The 18,759-nt window shown below is 38.3% G+C and overlaps 1 protein-coding gene across 3 annotated transcripts in view; it reads left to right on the top strand.

Annotated features, from left to right (window-relative positions):
• EVC (EvC ciliary complex subunit 1) overlaps positions 1-18,759 on the top strand; it is a 56,491-nt gene that overhangs the window by 7,448 nt on the left and 30,284 nt on the right. For all 3 annotated transcript variants that reach the window (XM_026847023.1, XM_026847022.1, XM_026847024.1), the window contains 6 exons: positions 1,057-1,155; positions 3,431-3,568; positions 5,532-5,690; positions 7,223-7,439; positions 11,170-11,318; positions 14,691-14,789. In XM_026847023.1, the coding sequence (XP_026702824.1) occupies positions 1,057-1,155; positions 3,431-3,568; positions 5,532-5,690; positions 7,223-7,439; positions 11,170-11,318; positions 14,691-14,789 (861 nt within the window). The remainder of the gene's footprint in view (positions 1-1,056; positions 1,156-3,430; positions 3,569-5,531; positions 5,691-7,222; positions 7,440-11,169; positions 11,319-14,690; positions 14,790-18,759) is intronic.

The following is an 18,759-nucleotide window of genomic DNA, read 5'->3' as shown; positions in this document are numbered from 1 at the left end:
TTGTTCTTAATATCAGGTGTAGGAAAAGGAAACATAGCCTCCTTCTTCAGCATTTTCCATAATTCTTTTTTTTTTCCTTTTTACGTGTTATCTTGGTGGTGTGTGTTCAGAACATGCCAAATTCCTATCCAAAATGTTGGGAAGTGAGATCCAAAACATGGCTGCTTTATGGCAGTCCTTTTTGGCACCCAGTGTGGAGCAGAGGAATGAGATCTCTAATTATAGCATATTTTCCAGATTTTGCTCAGCTGAAATGTTGGCTTTGATAACTGCTTTTATATGTAAATACAATTTTATTTATGTTTTTATATGTTTAAAATGGCCAACTTTTGCATCATCTATTTTCAAGTACATGAATAACAGGCAGGTGGCTGTTAATTTTCACATTTTTATTGTCACATTGGAAAATACTGCAGAGTTAGTAATGAAGTGAATTGTTTTTACACTGACACTCTAATTGAGGCTAGAGGGGAAGAGGTTAAGCAAAAATTAACCCAGTGTTCAAAAACATCTTTCTGAAGACAATAGTATTACATTTATTTTTTAAAAAATACCACACAACTGGAAAATAGGTGTATTTTTTATAAGAGAAGGTAGCTAGAACTTGAGATGGTTACTTTAGACTTGTATCTAAAAATGCTTGATACTTCATTTGGCTGGCTACAGTTGAAATCATAGTAATTGAATATATTAGTATTATTCAGTTAAGGGGGTTCACTAAACTTTAGAAAAATGGGCTTTATATTTTTAAGTGATCTGCATTTTCTCCAGTAAAGGACAGTTTCAAGTGTGTCAGTCTGGTTACAAAGATATATGAGATTATGTCCTTGTTCTTATTAAAATGTAGCACCATCTTCCAGTATCTTACTGAACCCAAAGCCAAAGAATTTTTCACAATGGAAGTACTGCAGAGTTGCTGATGATGTTTCTGTTATTTTGTTTATGATTCACTGTAGTCTCACTGGTTAATTTAAATCAACAAAAGTTATCACAAGTATGTTATTACGATGTTGAACAGGCACTTACCCTGGGTTTTGTTTCCTTCCTTTTAAATAGATGTTTATTCAGGTTTTCAAAATATACCTCACAGACTTTTATCATAAAAAGAAGATTACTGATGATTTATTCAAGAAGATCCTTTTAATTCAGGAAAATGTAAGTGGTTTTGCTGGTTAATATTTAAGACCACAGAAAAGAAAGAGCAAATCCCACCAGTTGATGCAAGCTGCCAGTGGGCTATCTCACCTAGTCCTTTTAAAACAGTAATGTCATTTGTAATTTTTTCAGAAGAAATGCAAAGAAACTACCTTGTTAGTTGATTCTCTATTACCTCGTATGCATTTCCTCTTTATTATTGTATGAGGTGATCCGGACAGTGATGTGTATAGCTCAAGGATAAAAGTATTGATTAAAATATAGTTGAATCCATTCAAGCAAACAGAACATTGTGAACCTTATTCACTCAGATTTAATAATTTCTAATTATCAGGTCTTTGTCTGGTCCCATGTATCATTACTGATAATAAAATTTCCAGAAGGAAACTAGAGGATTTCATTAAGGGAAAATATACTTACTTTCCTCATTGTCCTTTTTTCTTCTTTATACTTGCATCAAAATCCATATGCCACTTCTGAACTGTAAGACTTAACATTGACAGTCAATATGTATTTCAGATAGAGTCACAGTACTATTTTTAAGATCATTAGAAGGAAAAAAAGCTTTACACAACTAAATGAAATAGAAGAGCTACTGGTTCTATTTTCCATTTTCCAGACTAGAGTAATAGAAGAGTCTGGGTTGAGAGGCACATCTGGATGTCATCTGGTCTATCTTTCTGTAGGAAGCAACCTTAAGTCAGGTTATCCAGTGCCTTGCCAATCTAGGTCTTCAGTATTTGCACTGAAGGAGATGCCATCATTTCTCTGAGCAGCCTAGTCCAATACTTAATTTTCTCACAGTAATGATTATTTTTTTCTTACATACGGATGGAATTTCACATTTAGGCAATCTATCAGCTTGTCAGCTCTAGTTGTTGAGATTTGTTTGTGCAGTCTCATCAGGAATCTCTGTAATTGTACCTTATATCAGAATGCATTTTGCCTTAAAACTACTCTTCTGCCTTATATCCTCAGGTTTAGTATTAAAGTTGATTGTATTTAGGAATGAAAAGTGAGATTTGGTGTGTGAATCCCCTCTTCTGATGAAATTCTGGTAATGACTTCAAATTATAAGCACAGAGGTAATACAGATAAGCACATTTCCCAATATTACCTAACCCTCAATGAGGCTTGACAGCATCGGCATTTTCATGCACTTAACTAAGCTGCTGCAAGACAAAGACTAAATCTTGTTTATTGGGTGCAGTGATTGCTGGAGTAGTCCAGTTGTTTAAGTGTCAATATGGGATTCCTGTGTGCTATATTATGGTGAGAAAGGTCTTGGAAACATGACAGCTTTACAGTTGGAATAGTACATAAGGGATGAGGCTGGTTACAAATACCATGGAAAAGAGATGTTGGTAATAAGCAAAAGCATTAACACTGGAAACTATTTACTGTAATACTGCATTGCCAAGACAGAGGATTATAAATGCTGTTCCAGACAGCGTTTTCCTCTTTTAATTCTGCATTGTAAGAAAAATTAATGGGATTTTGATTAAATTGTTTGTGAAGCTTGTCAAAATCTGGTTACATTTCTTTAAGGCATAAGGATATCAAGTTAATTCATTGACACTCAAGACTGGCTGATATTAAAAGTAAATGCTTGTTATGTAAGGCGTGTCTCAGCAGCTGAAGTATCATCTATTTCAGTACCAACCTTCTAAGTAATGGCAGAAGACTGGTATTTGTCGGTATCATTAGCTTTCGGAAAAAATCATCCTCATTTCAAATATTTGAAAAACTTTAAAAACCCATGTAATCATGTATCCTTTAATTTGTCCTTTATGTACATTACAGGTCTATTCATCTGTGTGTGCTAGCATGCTTCAGAAAACACTATCGGTTATCATATCTGGATACTTACCCATGCTTTTAAACACAGCATGTACACTCATAGCTACCATTTAAGATGGAGCATGTGCATTAAAATAAAAGTATTTGTGGATAGATTCAGAGGATTATTAGTATGAAAGCTCATGGAGCAGTTTACTAAAACTTGAATTCAGTGGAGATGGACAAGATGGAGTCTTGATTGTACTCACATACTAGTGAAAATATATGTATTTGTATTAAATGTAGTTCAGAGCTGTCATATACCTTGAGTTTTCTTTGCTTACTGCAGAAGGTGCTTTACCCAGTGACAGAACTTTGTGAATACTCTTGCTCAGCTTCCTTAGCCATGAGCCAGAACTGACATACAAATTCACTCCTGAATGTAGAAGTTATGTCTGTTTTTCTGTTTAACAAATCACTTGCTTTTTTTCCCCAGGATTTTGAAGAATTACAGAAACAACTTGATTCTAGACTCCAGAATACTGAGATGTCAGGAGCCCATAATTCAGAGTACCAGACTCTGGAAGACTTAGAAAGGAAAGAAAGAGAATATTCTGAGCACGTAATAGATAATGTAACTTCCTAATTTTTTCTAAAATTTTATTTTAATGTTATTCTTTTGATGGGGAGTGTTTTGGGTTTTTTTACCTGTTGTGTTGACTAGTCCACAGTTAGTAATTTAGATGTGTATGAGTCCTGAAAACATTTTTATATTGCTCCAGCAAAATATTTCCAACTCCCTTTGGGAGTCAATATGGTCTTTATACAAACACTGTTTTATCACACTGGGTTTAGAGCTGAGAAATGTCTATTGTATGTCAGATGGTAAGATTTGTTTCAAGTCCACATATAGCCTGACTTTTAGGAATTTTGTTCTAACACCTTGTTTTCTTCAGTCCTCCATAACTGAGTAAGAGAGTAGTAAGACTATAAAACTTTTTCAGATGAAATAAGTACTAAGAAAATAATTAACAGTACAACCTTTTAGTACACTTTGCACATTTACTTTAGAAAAACATTTTTGTTTAGTAACTTTCCACATTAGAATACATTTACATGGTTTTTGATGTAAAAATATAATCTGATAGCAGGCATTTGATTCTCAAAGTAACGATTTTTTTTTGTCTCTTCAGTAGTGTCACTGTGTCCGAACAGTTTGCAGGCTAGAAAATTGGAGGTTGAGAATATTCTGTATATAATTTTTCAGTAAATTGAGTAATCTGGAAGATTTTCTCCTTCTCAGTCCTGTTTTTGAGGTTTGAGCAAATTCACTGCTGACAAAAATGAGAGGCTGGCTAGACAGACTGATGGCTCTGTGAGCTGCCTGCAGTGATTGACTGTGTCGCTTCATCCCTGAACTGAACAGCCCATCATCTCAGCCTTGGGGCTTTTTCATAGAGGAGTTAACATTTTTTAATGTCTGATGGTTAAGTGCTTCACTGGGAATTATCTCAGCTTTTTCTTGAGTCTCTGGGCTTTTCACTATATAGTGGAAGTCCTGTTAATGGTGGTACAACTGTGTCAGGTTTCTTTTGCAATTTAACTTTGCTCTGTGAAAAATTGATTGAGTTCTCCAGAGTTAGTCGCATAAAAAAAATTGCTGGCAGCCTCACTGAGCAACATGAGGCATTTATTCACCCAGCAGCAGTGATCTTTCAGTGGATCTGTCACTCTTATGCCAGCAGATGCTTTTCATCCATATTGAAAATTATTGTCCTGTATGCAGATTCATATAGATCAGGACCTTGAGCTAATCCACTCTTGCCTCAGTAATATAAAGAGGTTTTTTGCCATACTCACAGATGCCATGGTCAGAGTTTTTTTCAAAACTCACAGATTCTTGACACGTATCTTGGTGATGGATACATTTTCTTAGCTTTATGTGTACTAGTAATCCCATTAAAGACCACAGAATATTTACCGTTGTGCACAGTCATAGGTGTTTGTGGGATTGGAGCCTAAAACTGTAGACTAACCATATTGATAATACATCAGAATAGACACATAGAGTGTGCAGATACTGCATAAAGTTCTTAATTCCAATGCAGTTAATAAAGTGCTTATGTAGCATGTAGCTATGAAAGGCTTTGATGGTGTAAAACAGTGACAATTTTCAGTTTTCCTTTCTTTAGCAAAAATCTTGTTTGACTGAAATGCCTGCTTCTACAGCTAAATACACTTCCCAGAAAAAAGGTCTGCAGTTTGTTATCTTTTTTAGTTTTCCCATTAATACTAACAACATAATAGGCTTTTATAGATGCAGTATGTGGAGAACTAACAACAAATTCTTCTTGAGTTATACAGAATGACTACATTTAAAAAGGTCAGGACTGACCTACTGGTTATGTTCCACCAATGTGTGTAATCATATAGTAAATAGACTCTTCAGCTTTGCAAAATGTTCACTATAACTAATACTGAAAGCTGTCTGTAGTTTCAGTGACTTGTATCTCAGTAGACTGGTATGCCTCTTGTTGTAGTGAAATACTAGATGATTAATGAGGGAATATAGATTGGTTTTGATTCATATTTCACAGATGGAAGCTTTCTGGAAGCAGACTGACAAAGCCCAGCAGGCTTTTTTGGACCAATCAAAATGCTCAAGTGCCAAAGCAACAAAGATAAGGATGGATCTGACCGAGAAGATGATTGCAGTAGAAAACTTGTTAAGTGAATCTCAAGATTTGCAGGCAATGGTAAAGTACAAAAAGAAATAAAAGTTGAGAGAGATGTGGTCAATCTGAACACAAAGAATGATGCAAGTGTGCAGAGTCTGTGCATCCAGCCTCAGGAATGATGTAGGATGCTTAATCCATTTGTCTCTTTCAGCTTTGTTGCAAAGAGCTAAACTTCCATTGCAGTTTATGAAGACTCACAGGAGGGTGAACTCTCTGCACTTGAGTTCTAATTCTCAAAATACCATTTTGTCAGTCATGTTAGAAAAAAGTGATATTAATGCAGCCAGGGAGCCAGGAGCAAGATGAAGGAGAATTATTACCTTGGGCATTAGGACATTTCTTTTTCTTTCAATGTATTTATTCCACTCTGACTAAGAAATCCTAATTTAAATTTGAGAGTGATTCTGTGTGTCCAGTGACTTTAACTGGAATTGAAAACCCTTTACATCTCTTAATGAAATGGTTTTAAGAGGGAAAAATATGTTTATAAATGCATCAGCACTGTGCTTTATGGTTGAGTTAAGTCTTTATTTTCTTTTTACAAGACATCCTTAAAGAATTACTTGGAATTTATAGATTAACAGTACAATCAGGATCTAACCCACTGCATTTATTAGGAGTTTGGAGAATGAATGGATAGCTGGCTTTATTTGCCTAACTAATAAACAGATACAGTAGTCATGAGCTTGTTAGTTTTTAATTGGAGTGATTAAGTAAACTGATCTGACCAGGTATGAAAACAGTCTTTGCAGCTGATCAGACTTGACCCATATGGGGCTACTGCACAGTAAGTTCCTTCAGATGGGCAGACTTCAGATGAGGTGTTTGGATATAGATACAGGAAATAGTCCTACCTGAAGTCACTGCTGTGGCGCTTACCTCTCATTACGAAGGTCATTGTATGTGTGTTTCCATTAACTACAGTAGTTGTCACACTCTTTCCAACCTTGTAGCATTGTCTAAAGCAGTTGCAGTTTCATCCAAGAAATCTTGCTCCCTACCGTAATCCTGGTCTGCTTCTTTATTAGTGCAATGAAATCTGCTAGGCCATAGGCAATTATACAGATTTTTACTATATTCACTGAACTCCAGCTGATCACATACTTGAAGGAATGCCAGTATCAAATCAAATACATATCTTCATTTCAAAATGAAGGCCCATACTGGTGTGCCATATAGTAACATGGAAAGAGGTCTAGGACTTCCATGTTGCCCTTCTGTCCATCTTTCTCCCTTGAGTATTTAAGTTTGTTCTGCAAGCTTGTTATTGTCCTTTGCTGCCTTAATGTCTTCGTGACAGCTACAAATAATGAAAACCACCAATAGTTTTAGATGAGCTCTTGCAACTGAATGTGCAATAAACCCACTGCTATCCTACATCAGTCAAGATTTTCAGAAGTGTTTAAATACATGAAGACTGTTATTCACATGGTCTTGAGAAGCCTCCTTGGTTTTCCGTGTACTGTGGGAATTAATAATTCAGTGGAAGGACAAGTACAACCAAAGCCCATTCTTGGTTTCTAAATGGGATTTTTTTACGTTTGTTTTAGGACATTCAGGAAAGGTTATTCAACTGGGAGCTTATGGTAAAAATGATTGATTCACTGAAGTCCTATATACCAGAAGAGTGCAAGTGTAGATTAAACATTGTATCAAACATTCTGGACCATTTAACTGTAAAGAATAATCTCTCCGTCCGACAAAAGGAGGAACTTTTAACAGATCTGCACAAGGCCTTCTGGGAACAACTGGCATATTTCAGTAATGGTGAGTATTTAGACTGGATCTCTTAACAAATATGGGTATGAGTTCTCATTATTGTATGAAATAGTAAATAGTTCTCATTGTATTAAATACTAAAAATATCATGGCTTCAGCCCTATACCCTCTCTTTTCAAAAGGTTTTGATGAATTGGCCAAGAACACTACTATTTTGAAGGGTGAATGCTTAGAATAGGAACTTCATTTTTAAGCCTTTTAGGTCTTGTTCCAGACCAACTTTACAGTTCACATAATCTATACCTTATTTTATTAATTTGAAGATTGAAGAAGAGTCACATTTATTAAAAGTATTTGTGAGATTTCTCCATTTACTGTTCACATACTTGACATTGTTGGTGATACTGGCTAATGTTAGGGACCATAATAGCTGTGTATGTGTAGCATATTGTCTTATGATCTCCTGCTACCATGTGGAGCCAGAAGATACAGAAAACACAGTTATGCTATCACTCTTGTGAAAAGATAATTTTAAGGCTTAGGATCTTCAGATAAACCTCTCTTTTATTATGTCAGAGTAAAATACTTTAAAACTGAAGTATTTTCCTCTTCCTCTTACACCTTTCACATGGGCTATCTGTGAAGTACACAATTATAACAAAGTCTAAGCTGACTGACCCACTGATTTAAGGTTCTTCCTGTGTTACCTAATGTAAATGGGCTTGTTACCTAAAGCCCAACATGTTCAGAAACACACCCCCAACTTCTCTGATAGGTGCTGTGTCAAGCAGTGATACAGTGGGCTCAGCACTTCCCATCAGCACTCACAGAAAATCGTAGTACATGTTTATCCAAAAGGAAAACCGAGAAGTATTTTACTGCCACATATTTTCCAGAAGCATTTCTGCTACTTGTGGGTATATTTAAAGAAAATTGACCTAGCAAACCAGCATTACAGTTAGAGTTCAGTGAACTGAATAGTCAGAATGAATATAGTCTTGTTGCAGTATATTCTTTCTGCAGTGCTGCTCATTCACTTTCAGGCTTCATGTCGCTAAGTTGTGCCATATCTCATGGTGAGCAATTTACAAAATCACAGAATGGTTGAGGTTGGAAGGGACGTCTGGAGGTTATCTCATCCTTCCTGCTCAAGCAGTCAGCTACAGCCAGTTTCCCAGGACCATGTCCAGACAGCTTTTGAGTATCTTCAAGGATGGAGGCTCCACAATCTCTCTGGATAACAAGTGCCAGTCCTCAGACACCCTCAAAATCTAAAAGTGTTTTCTGATGTTCAAAGGGAACCTCTCATGTTTCAGTTTGTGCCTGTTGCCTCTTGTCCTGTCACGGCACCACAGAAAAAAGCCTGGTTCTGTCTTTGCACCCTCCCTCCAGGTATTTATATACATTGATAAGATCCCCCATGAACATTCTCTTCACCAGACTGAACAGCTCCATCTCTCAGCCTTTTCTCATAGGGAGAGATGTTCCATTTTTGTGGCCTTTCATTGGTCTCTCTCCAGTATCTCCATGTCTCTTGTACTGGGAAGCCAAAACTGGACCAGCACTCCAGGTGTGGCCTCACTGGTGCTGAGTAGAGGGGAAGGATCACCTCCCTCCACCTGCTGGCAGTGCTTTGTGTAATGCAGCCCAGGATACCATTATCCTTCTTTGCAACAAGGGCACATTGCTTGCTCATGTTCAACCTGGTGTCCACCAGAACCCTCAGGTCCTTTCCTGACAAGCTGCTTTCCAGCTGGATAGCCCCCAGCATGTGCTGGTGCCTGGGGTCATTTCTTCCCAGGTGCAGGACTTTGCACTTCCCACTGTTGAACTTCATAAGATTTGTGTCAACCCATTTTTCCAGCTTGTCAAGGGCCCTGTGGATGGCAGCTACTCCTCCCATTTTTTGTGACCTCTGCAAACTGGCTGAAGATGCACTCTACCTTCCAGGTCATTAATGAAGATACTGAGCAGGACCCCAGGGATAGACCACTGGCTTATAGGTGGACTTTATGCAAGTTTTCAATCCATCTCACTGTCTGCTTATTCAGCCTATACTTTGTCTCCGTGTCTCTGAGGATCTGTGGGGAGACTGTCAAAAACCTTGTTGAAGTCAGGGTAGACGATATCCATTCTCTTCCTTCATCTGCCAAGCTAGTCATTTCATTGTAGAAGGAGATCAGAATTCCCATGGTGCAGACTTGCTCCACTTTAAAAACATCAGTTAACTATATGAACAGTTTGGTGATACTCATTAATTCAGGTATATCATGATACAGATTATTTCATGGATGTTTGCTCCTAAAGCTGGCATGCCTAGTTTATATTCTTTGCATAGGTTTAGCCACTAAAATTCCTTAAGCATAAATGTACATTGGTGGGTGTTTTTTTCACCTTTTTGTCAAGTTTCTCTTGTTCCAAAGCAAAAAAACCTCTGTCAAGGCCTTGATTTTATGCAAAGTACGTGTTTATAGTTATACATAGCTATATATTGTAGTTAGTACAGCCTGTACAGAAGAGCATTATCAACCTTCTGGTTTTAGATAGAAATTAAATATGTTTAAAAAAAAAAGAATCTGGAGTGCAGCATTTTCACATGTGAGTCTATGTTGACCTTGCTTATGAGCTCCTAAATACGTAAGTTAAACTATACCTATAATTCACAAGCAGAACACAAAGCCAGCAAGATTTTCTTCTAGGAAACAAACAAGTAAGTAGTAAAGAATCAAGTAGTGTTTAAAAATAACAGTTGCTACATTTGTTCAGATGACATTTTTATTACAGGCTCTCCTGTACTTTTCATTGCACTTTCAAGTGTTTTGTCAGTGCAGCATCAGCCTGTGGAAAGCACAGTAAATTAGCATGGAGAATAAGTAACAAGCTCAGTGCTACGGTAGTGTACTCCTTTATTTCTCCACAAAATAATTTCTCATAGTTAAAGCAGCTTGAAGTGATGGCAGAACAACAGCTACAGATAGATAGATGACTATTCCTTTGCATTCCCCTTTAGCTGCCTGTGTCAGGAGTGAAGTACTGATTTGGGATGGGGCAAGTGGGGGAAATGAATAAAGTTCTTAGGCAGACAGGCAATGAGACATGAAGTAGTGGCAGAACATCAAAAGCACCAATTCTGCCTTGCAGCACAGGGTTCAGATAGACTCATGAATTTATAAATCACTTGGAACTATAGGGGGAATGAAGGGGGGAAGAGCTAGGTCCCAAATATTTCACAATACTTGCACAAAATCAGAGGGAACTTGACAACTTTTGCTGAATATCCCTGGATGAGTCACTTTGGAAGCCTGGTATGGCTGCATGCCAGTTCAGGCTGATCTGAACTCGCACTACTCTAGACCTTCTCTCCCTGCCATATGTTACAGCACCTGTCCTTGCAGCAGCATTTGCATATATGCTGTTGGATAATGAGCCACTTCTGGACCTTCGCAAAGCAGGAGGGGGAGGTTTGGGGTGCTGCAGGTGGGAACCTGTTTCTTGAACTAACACACCACTTTCTCATAAGGCAGCACTAGTGAAAGGGAGGGTGCATGATGGTGGTGATCAAAAAACCTGATCCATTTAAGTGCCATGTAATGACCCAAAAGTTCACATCTAAAAAGGCTTAATCAAGATAAGAATCAGATTTGAAATCCTGCATGGTAATTACTTGACTATTTCACTCACTAACAGATTTCTATGAGCTTATGTTTTGTGATAGTAGCAGATGCTACTTTCTCCCTGTGGAGTTGTGGTATCTAATCATTAGTGGTTTATGTTCCAGAATGTATCCAGCAAAGTAAAGACCTGATCTTGAAACGACTGGAGTGCCGTGCAAAGAAGAGAGAAGTGTTCAAACACAGACAGAAAGCTGAGCAAGGGAGTCTCCTCAGTAAAACTGTTCATAATAAAGATGTTCATGATTTTCTTAAGGTGAGCATGTAAAAGCTTATTCTCAGTGTTCCATTAGTTTTTAAGGCAAATATATATTTCAGGTTTCTTCCAGTTCCATAAAATCGGGATTTTTGAGTCCTCCTGGCAATTGTGAACATTAGCAGAGGTAGAATAGGGTCAGACCCCCTCTTGCCTGGGCTTGCCTATAGACCTTTCTTCCAGGATTGGTCTTGTTGCATTGGAACAAAAAGATGAAGGGTGTTAATGCTAGATCGCATGTTTAGTAGAAAACATCTTTTACTTAAATACTGTGTGTTTGGTTCAATGTAGGAAATCTCTGGAGGAAAGTATCTGGCCTGCATTACAGAAGAAAGCAGACTGCGCTGATCTAATTGCTTTTCTATGAGTGAGGTTACTGAGGCTCAAAAGACTATCAAATTTCACATAAACAGAGGGAAAACTCATTATGGTTGCTGGCAGGATACCTTAGAGAGGGTTTGCAATAGATCATTTAATATGGTATACAATGGCCAGTGCAATGTTTTCATGGCCATATTTTCTACAGAACTCTTGTTATTGTTCAGAATGTATATATGAAATCAAGAGTTCTTAGCTATAAATGCTGAAAGCTGCAAAACTCCTATACCTGCTGAGAACTACAGACCCAAGTTATTAAGAAATTATAAAAAAAATCAATCCTTAATTTTCATTCAAAAAAATAATTTAAGGTTAAAGTGGTTATATCCAGCAGCATTAAACTTTTGATGAAATCTAATAACTTAGATAAATTACTACATGAGAAGACCCAGATTCCAGCTGTAGCAAACTGTCAAAATTTATTGATCTCAACACTGCAATTTTGTACTGCAGGGCCAAGTTCTTTAATTACATTGTATGAATTGGATAATGCAGTTACTGTTCTTGTATGCAACACCTGCCTGGCAACACCTCACTTCAAAAAAGAAGGGCACTTTAAAACAGTAGAGCACATTTTACCTCTTTGGCTTTTCATAACTTGAGACAGATAATTCTGTCACACGTTTTTGTAGCTATTGAGAACTTGTGAATGTATTTTCCTTATACACATCATTCAGAACTCTTGGACACATCCCAAATTCATTAAACAAAGCTTAGAAATTTTGTATTAAGACCTCTCCCCTACAAAGTTAGAGCCACATGTATTTGTGCAAGAGACACTCTATTCTGTACACCTTAGAAAGCTAACAAATATACTTAATTAAATAGTAGACTGACAGTCTGCTATGACAGGCTGAGCAGAAATGGGCCACTTGCACTTCATGCTGCAGGACACAACACAACTGAGTCTTAGTATTATGAAATGCCTGTATGCAAATAAAAAAACAAGTCAGAAATTTAAGCCTTTTTGCTGCCACAGTGGAGAGAGCCTTTTGTCCAAGAAAAGATGGGGTCTTGAGTCCAGAGAATAAGAAAATTATGTATTTATTTGCAGCTCCCTTGATTTGGCTTAAATAGTCCAGTAACTGTTTTGTGTGTGCAATACCCTCAGCACTGAGGGGCTATTTTAAACCTGTTTGATGGTTTCACAGCAAGTTCAGCAGTGAAGGAGTGTCGTGATTTAACCCCAGCTGGCATCTAAGCAACACGCAGCCACTCACTCACTCCCCCTGCAACAGGATGGGGGAGAGGTTGAGATAAAGACAGTTTAGTAGGTAATGCAAAAGCCACACACACAAGTAAAACAAAACAAAGAGTTCATTCACTACTTCCAATCAGCAGGCAGATGCTCAGCCATCTCCAGGAAGTCAGGGCTCCATCACGCATAATGGTTACTTGGGAAGACAAACTCTGTAACTCTGAATGTCCCTTCCTCCTTCCCCCTCCAGGTTTATATGCTGAGCATGATATCACATGGTATGGAATATCCCTTTGGACAGTTGGGGTCAGCTGTCCCAGCTGTGTCCCCTCCTAACTTCTTGTGACCCCCAGCCTACTCACTGGTGGGGTGGGGTGAGAAGCAGAAAAGGCCTTGACACTGTGTCAGCACTGCTCAGCAGTAACTGAAAAATCGCTGTGTTATCAACACCGTTTCCAGCACAAATCCCAGTCATAGCCCCATACTAGCTACTATGAAGAAAATTAACTCTATCCCAGCCAAAATCAGCACAACAGTTGGTCCTAAACCCTCACCATAAGCCCAGAGTTGTAGCCATCAAATACACTTTTCTCCTCTGTCTTCTCTTCTCCACCTCATCAAAGGGCTCACACCACCGTGGTAGCAGCTGCAACAGTAACTGACCTTTCTGCTGAATTTTTAGTGTTGCCAGCCAACTAAGAAGGTGGATTTTGCAATGAACTTTTTTCACATCAGTTTTTTCTGAATGCAACTTGGATGGTAATGATTTAGTTGCTACAGCCCTTGATATTTTTATGACAGAATGACCTAGATAATAAAGGTTAGAGTCCCTCTATCATTCAGTCTCTTTCGTCTGTGTTTCCACTGAAAAAGGAGCATTTTCATTTTCTTTTTTACTGGCAGAGAATAGGAGAATGATCAAGTGAAGCACACAGTCAAAAAGTGCCAGTTACAGTAACCCAGTGTTGTTCAGCACTGTGGACATAGAAGTTACAGCAATTAACTTGTCAAATTCTGTGGTAGACTACAATTTCATGGTAAGTGTGAATTTTAAAGTCCACCTCTATGAGAATGACCTGTATATGAAGAGTTTATGAGCACTTCTGTGCTCTTTAAAAGAGCCCTATTGACATACCTAATGAAGAAAGCCATATTTACTATGGGAATGTAAGAGGGCACTTGGCAGTTTAAATCAAAATATGGAGTATTTATGTATAAGACCACTCGTTAGTCTACAGAATGAGATGTTCTTTGTGAAACTTGGTCTTCCATTACAGCACACAAGCCTGCCAACACATCACAATTCTACCCTGAAGAAAAAAAATCTGTGTCGGAGGACCAAATCAGGACTAACTCATCGGTCAGCCTTTTAGGGACCACCATAGGACATGGTGACCAACCTCAGTGCAAAAGCTCTATACACTGTGATACAGCTGTAACTAAGGTTTCTGATGATGTCTGATGACTGTTCTGCACCTCATAGTACTGACTGTGATTAAATTGTATTCATACACAGGAAAGCAGGTTGCAAATCAGATCATTTCACATGTTTTCCGGTATTAGATACACATTACTTAACCCCAAATTGCTGAGTCTATGCAGTTTCATACTCAAGGCTGAATATGCTCAAATTAAGGTGGTAAGGCAAGTTTTGTTTCGCTCTGAGTCACAGTTCCAGATAACACTTACTGTTGTGATAATACGTGTAAAGGGGATCAGAGAAGGGAAGGAGAGGATCACAAGAAGCTATGAAAACCTTTTCAGCTATTTAAATATACCTATTGTGTTTCTTTTAGGCTTACCATGAGCTGTTAGAGAAGCATCGGCAAGCACAGTGGGACCTGGAGGAGGAGGATGACTGCGAAAGCACAGAGGCTGTTGCAGAGCTCTACAAGGTGCCACTTCTAGTGATATGTGTCACTTACTAAAATAATTCTGAAGATCCTCTGACCCCACTACACATTGTCAGGCCTCAGGGAGGGTTGGGGAATTGCAGGAGAGATCATGACAGCTCCAAGAAGCAAGGCTAGCAAACGAGGAGGTGGAGACAGGCTCTTCCACATTAGCTTGCCTTTTCCACCATTATCTTCCCAACACACTACATTTCTTAATTACTTATTAGTCAGAAAATACCTGCATGGTCTGCCAAAACATGCTGCCTAGGTGGCTGACAAGGCTGCAATAACATTGAGAGTGTACAATGTCTGGCATTGCTACCAGGAGAGAGACTTCATTTATGTAGCATAATTATCTCCTCTGCATCATGGTAGGATGATACTATTCTTAGTTAACTTCACTACATCTCCAAAAATAGTTTTCTCATCTCTTTTCCTCTCAGAGAAACTATTCTGACACTAGTTAGTTCCCTGAAATAAGTTCATATCTTTGGTGTAGTATTTTTACACTTCTTTATGTTACTGATACGGAAAATATGTAGATGCTTCATGCTTTCACATCATCTTTAATTATTTTCTGTCTGTATCAAAAAAATAAGATAACATGATCTATCTGATGAAGCCCAAAACTGTAGCCAGTAGTGACCTTTAATAAGGCTGGAACTAATCACTTTCAGCTCAACAGGATCCTTGTCATGATTAATTATGACCAGATCAGGGTGTTATGGAAATTTATAGTCCCTATCACATTAGGCTAAGATACCCACGCAATCTTAATTAGCACTAGTCCACATGCACTTTTTCAAATTCAGTGGATAAAAAAATAAAGCCACTGTATTAGAACAAATAGTTTTGTCGCGGTTTTATGTAATAGTGCAAACAACAGGATATTTGAGAACTACTGCTTTAGAGAAAAGAAAAGTTTGCTGAGAGGGCTATGCCAGTGAATTAGAGTAGATTAATGGTACAAAGCAATTTAATTTAAGAAAAGTCAACATGTCTGCTAATATTACTTTGCACAGTCTGTTCTCCAGAGTTACTTACTTCTCCACCCCCTTGCTCAATTCGCATGAAGTGTCTGGAGAGCACACAATTTTTTTACCCTGCAGAGTTCCACCTCATTTGTGAAATTATATTGCTTTCCTTTATTGTTTACTCTGCTTTAGTGACACTAAGATCAGACTGAAAATCCTATTTCTTTCAGCACTGTTAGCTAAGTTTTCTTTTCCATTAAAGAAAAATTGGTTTGGGTGAATTAAGTGTTTCGAGAATTGCCAGGTTGCCAGGAGAGCTGCACAAACTTGAACTCTGCCAATTCACCCAGCTCTAAGCCATTATATTCCATATTACAGCTGCTTTCTTATTCCTAGACCCAAATAAACACTGCCAGACATAAAAAACTGCAAGTACTGTGATCCAACTGGCATCTGTTGAATGAACGTCCACAAATCTTAATTTGCACATTTTTTTTTTCTATCATAAAACATTTTTATTGTGACAGTTAACATAATGAACAACTGCACTTTCTCCCCTTAACCTTAAATACAGATACTACAGACTGTTTTAGGAGAGCAGCATAAGCTAGAAGGAAGAGAAAATACAAATGAGGATAGCCCCACTGTAGGTAAATGGAACTGTTCTGACTTCTACAGCTGAGGGAAGTGCAGTGATTACATGTTGTCCATTACCTGGGACGTAAAAGTAAAAGTAGATTTTCCATTAAGGGAAAGAGTTGCATCTAATAACCACAGTGCCTTTGCTTGTGTCTCTGCTTCACCACACTTTCAGAGCAGAAGTGCCCCTTGGCCAAACAAGAAGCCTTTTCCTGAGCAGCAGGGCTTTGCCCCTTCACTTAGTTTCTCTGGGTTTCTGCTAGGGAAGAGCTACTGCTACCAATGGGGAAGGCGAGATACCCATTGGGAGGGCAATAGGGATCTGAGATACTCACAGTGCCATGTTGTGACTGCAGCTCAGGTAGACCTAAGCAAGCAAACATTGGACTAACCAGCTGCGTACAAGCAACCCTCACATGGGAATACTCAGCACCGTGCTAAAGGATCTATGTCCCAGTTGGATTTAAACCAGCTAGTTTGTAGAACCGACTAGTTTGGACATATCTGCAAACAGTGCAGAGCTCTGTGTTGTCATTCCAGAAGGTCTGTATTCCCTGAAACTTAGTTGATAGGCATTTGCCTTGCACTTATTTGGAAGGTTTGGACTCTGCCATTTCTATTCTACCATGAGCAAGGAAAAAAGTAAATTAAAGATTTGGTTAAACATTATATTGTTTACTTATTCTCCATATTTCCATAACCACAAGCATGGTTAGTAAGTTAGAAGGCTAGAAAGAAGTAGTCTCACCATGAGAGAGTTCTGTTTTATTGCTTTTTTATCATTCCAGTAGAAAAAGAAACCTAGCAATATTATTGAAAAAAGTGAGCTAAACTCTCTAAAGTCATCCTGGCATGCTCCACAGATACTTGGATGAATATTCCTCAGCCTATGGTCCACAAGACATTCAAAGATAGACTACAAGACATTTAAAAAAGATGCATTCATACATTTGTACACATAGTCAGAGTGAAAAGAACTAGAAGTAATTAAATATTTAAGAGTTCAGCTCAGTTTTTATTTTGTTGCAATGAAAATTAGCCTTACAAAACTGCACAAAGTAGTTACACTTTCCCTCACACAGAAGTCAAGTAGCTGTTACATTTAAGGGAAATAAAACTGAGATGTCTTACTAGGAGCTAATTACCTAAATCTAAGAGGAGCCAAAGTGTTATCTAAATCACAATCTCTCCATAACCAAGGTTTAGCAATATGTGCCCCCTCTTCTCGGTAGTTCATATTCTACTGGCCCGGGATTAAAGAAATACCACATATTTCTTCAGGGCTGAACAATTTAATATTCTCTAGTATTTACAGGATTTAGGGTTCCAGACAAGTTCCTAATTGTGTACTCATTGCCATCTTGACTTTGGTTGGAAACTCCCAGAACTGGAATGAATCACACCACACTTTTCAGATTAACAGCAGTAGAACCCAAACCATGGTGGGTTTTTTTTCCACATCCAAGCCCTCTATTTTCTTAAGTTGCTTTCATGGTCCTTAGGGCATCCTCAGTATTGCAATTCATCAGATAAACACCAATATTCTAGTAAAGAGCAGCCATGTTGGGTCAGACAAAGGACCATTTGGAGTAATATCCAATAAATTCATGTACTGTAACAGCACCAGTGTTAGAGAGATGCATAATATCCAGTTAGCTAGTGAGGTCCCGTTCTGAGGTACACCTTCAGCTAAGAGCAGTCACTAGCAGTTTTCAAAGGGACTGTCTTAGGACATACAAGTGCCTCCATCCTATATCAACTTTCTAAACCATCCAACCCCATTGAAGTACTGTATCAAAACTTGCACTGTAGATGACAAACCAGAGTAAATCCTCAAAGAAAACAGTCAGCATGAAGTTCCCAAGGGTTGCACTCTCAGATTTAGTCAGCCAGGCACAGAAGCTGAAGTGCCCAGCTGTCACTCTAAGTTCATTGTCCTTAGCTGCTTTACTTGAAGGCAATTACACCCTTTTTTTCAAGGGAAAAGGACCTGGCAACATCTTACATGTGGTAAAAAGTGTAGGCCCCCTGTTCCTCCCTCAGCTGTGCACTGGAATGGCTTGGCTTATTTCAGCATCTACCTTGGTTCTAGTATAAGCAAGCAGGGAAGCAAGCCTGACTAACTTAATTTCATGAACAAGCAGAAAAATAATCTCAGTGCAAGAGGTGATGTTAAAACACAAGGAAAACGTCACCATGTGACCAAATAGGGAACCAATTAATATCCTGGGGACAGAATAAAACATGTCACTTACCTGTAAGTGCTGCTCACTTGTGGAAGGAGATCCTTACCTTATTCTCACAATGTTCTTCTAAGCCCTTCTCAAATTTCTATGCCTTTTTTGATTTTTTTCATT

Source organism: Athene cunicularia (genome assembly GCF_003259725.1).
Source record: "Athene cunicularia isolate RWA chromosome 4 unlocalized genomic scaffold, athCun1 chr4_part1, whole genome shotgun sequence".
NCBI classification, from domain to species: Eukaryota; Metazoa; Chordata; class Aves; order Strigiformes; family Strigidae; genus Athene; species Athene cunicularia.
Note: the sequence above shows the minus strand (reverse complement) of the source record. Positions and strands in the feature narration are given on the sequence as shown.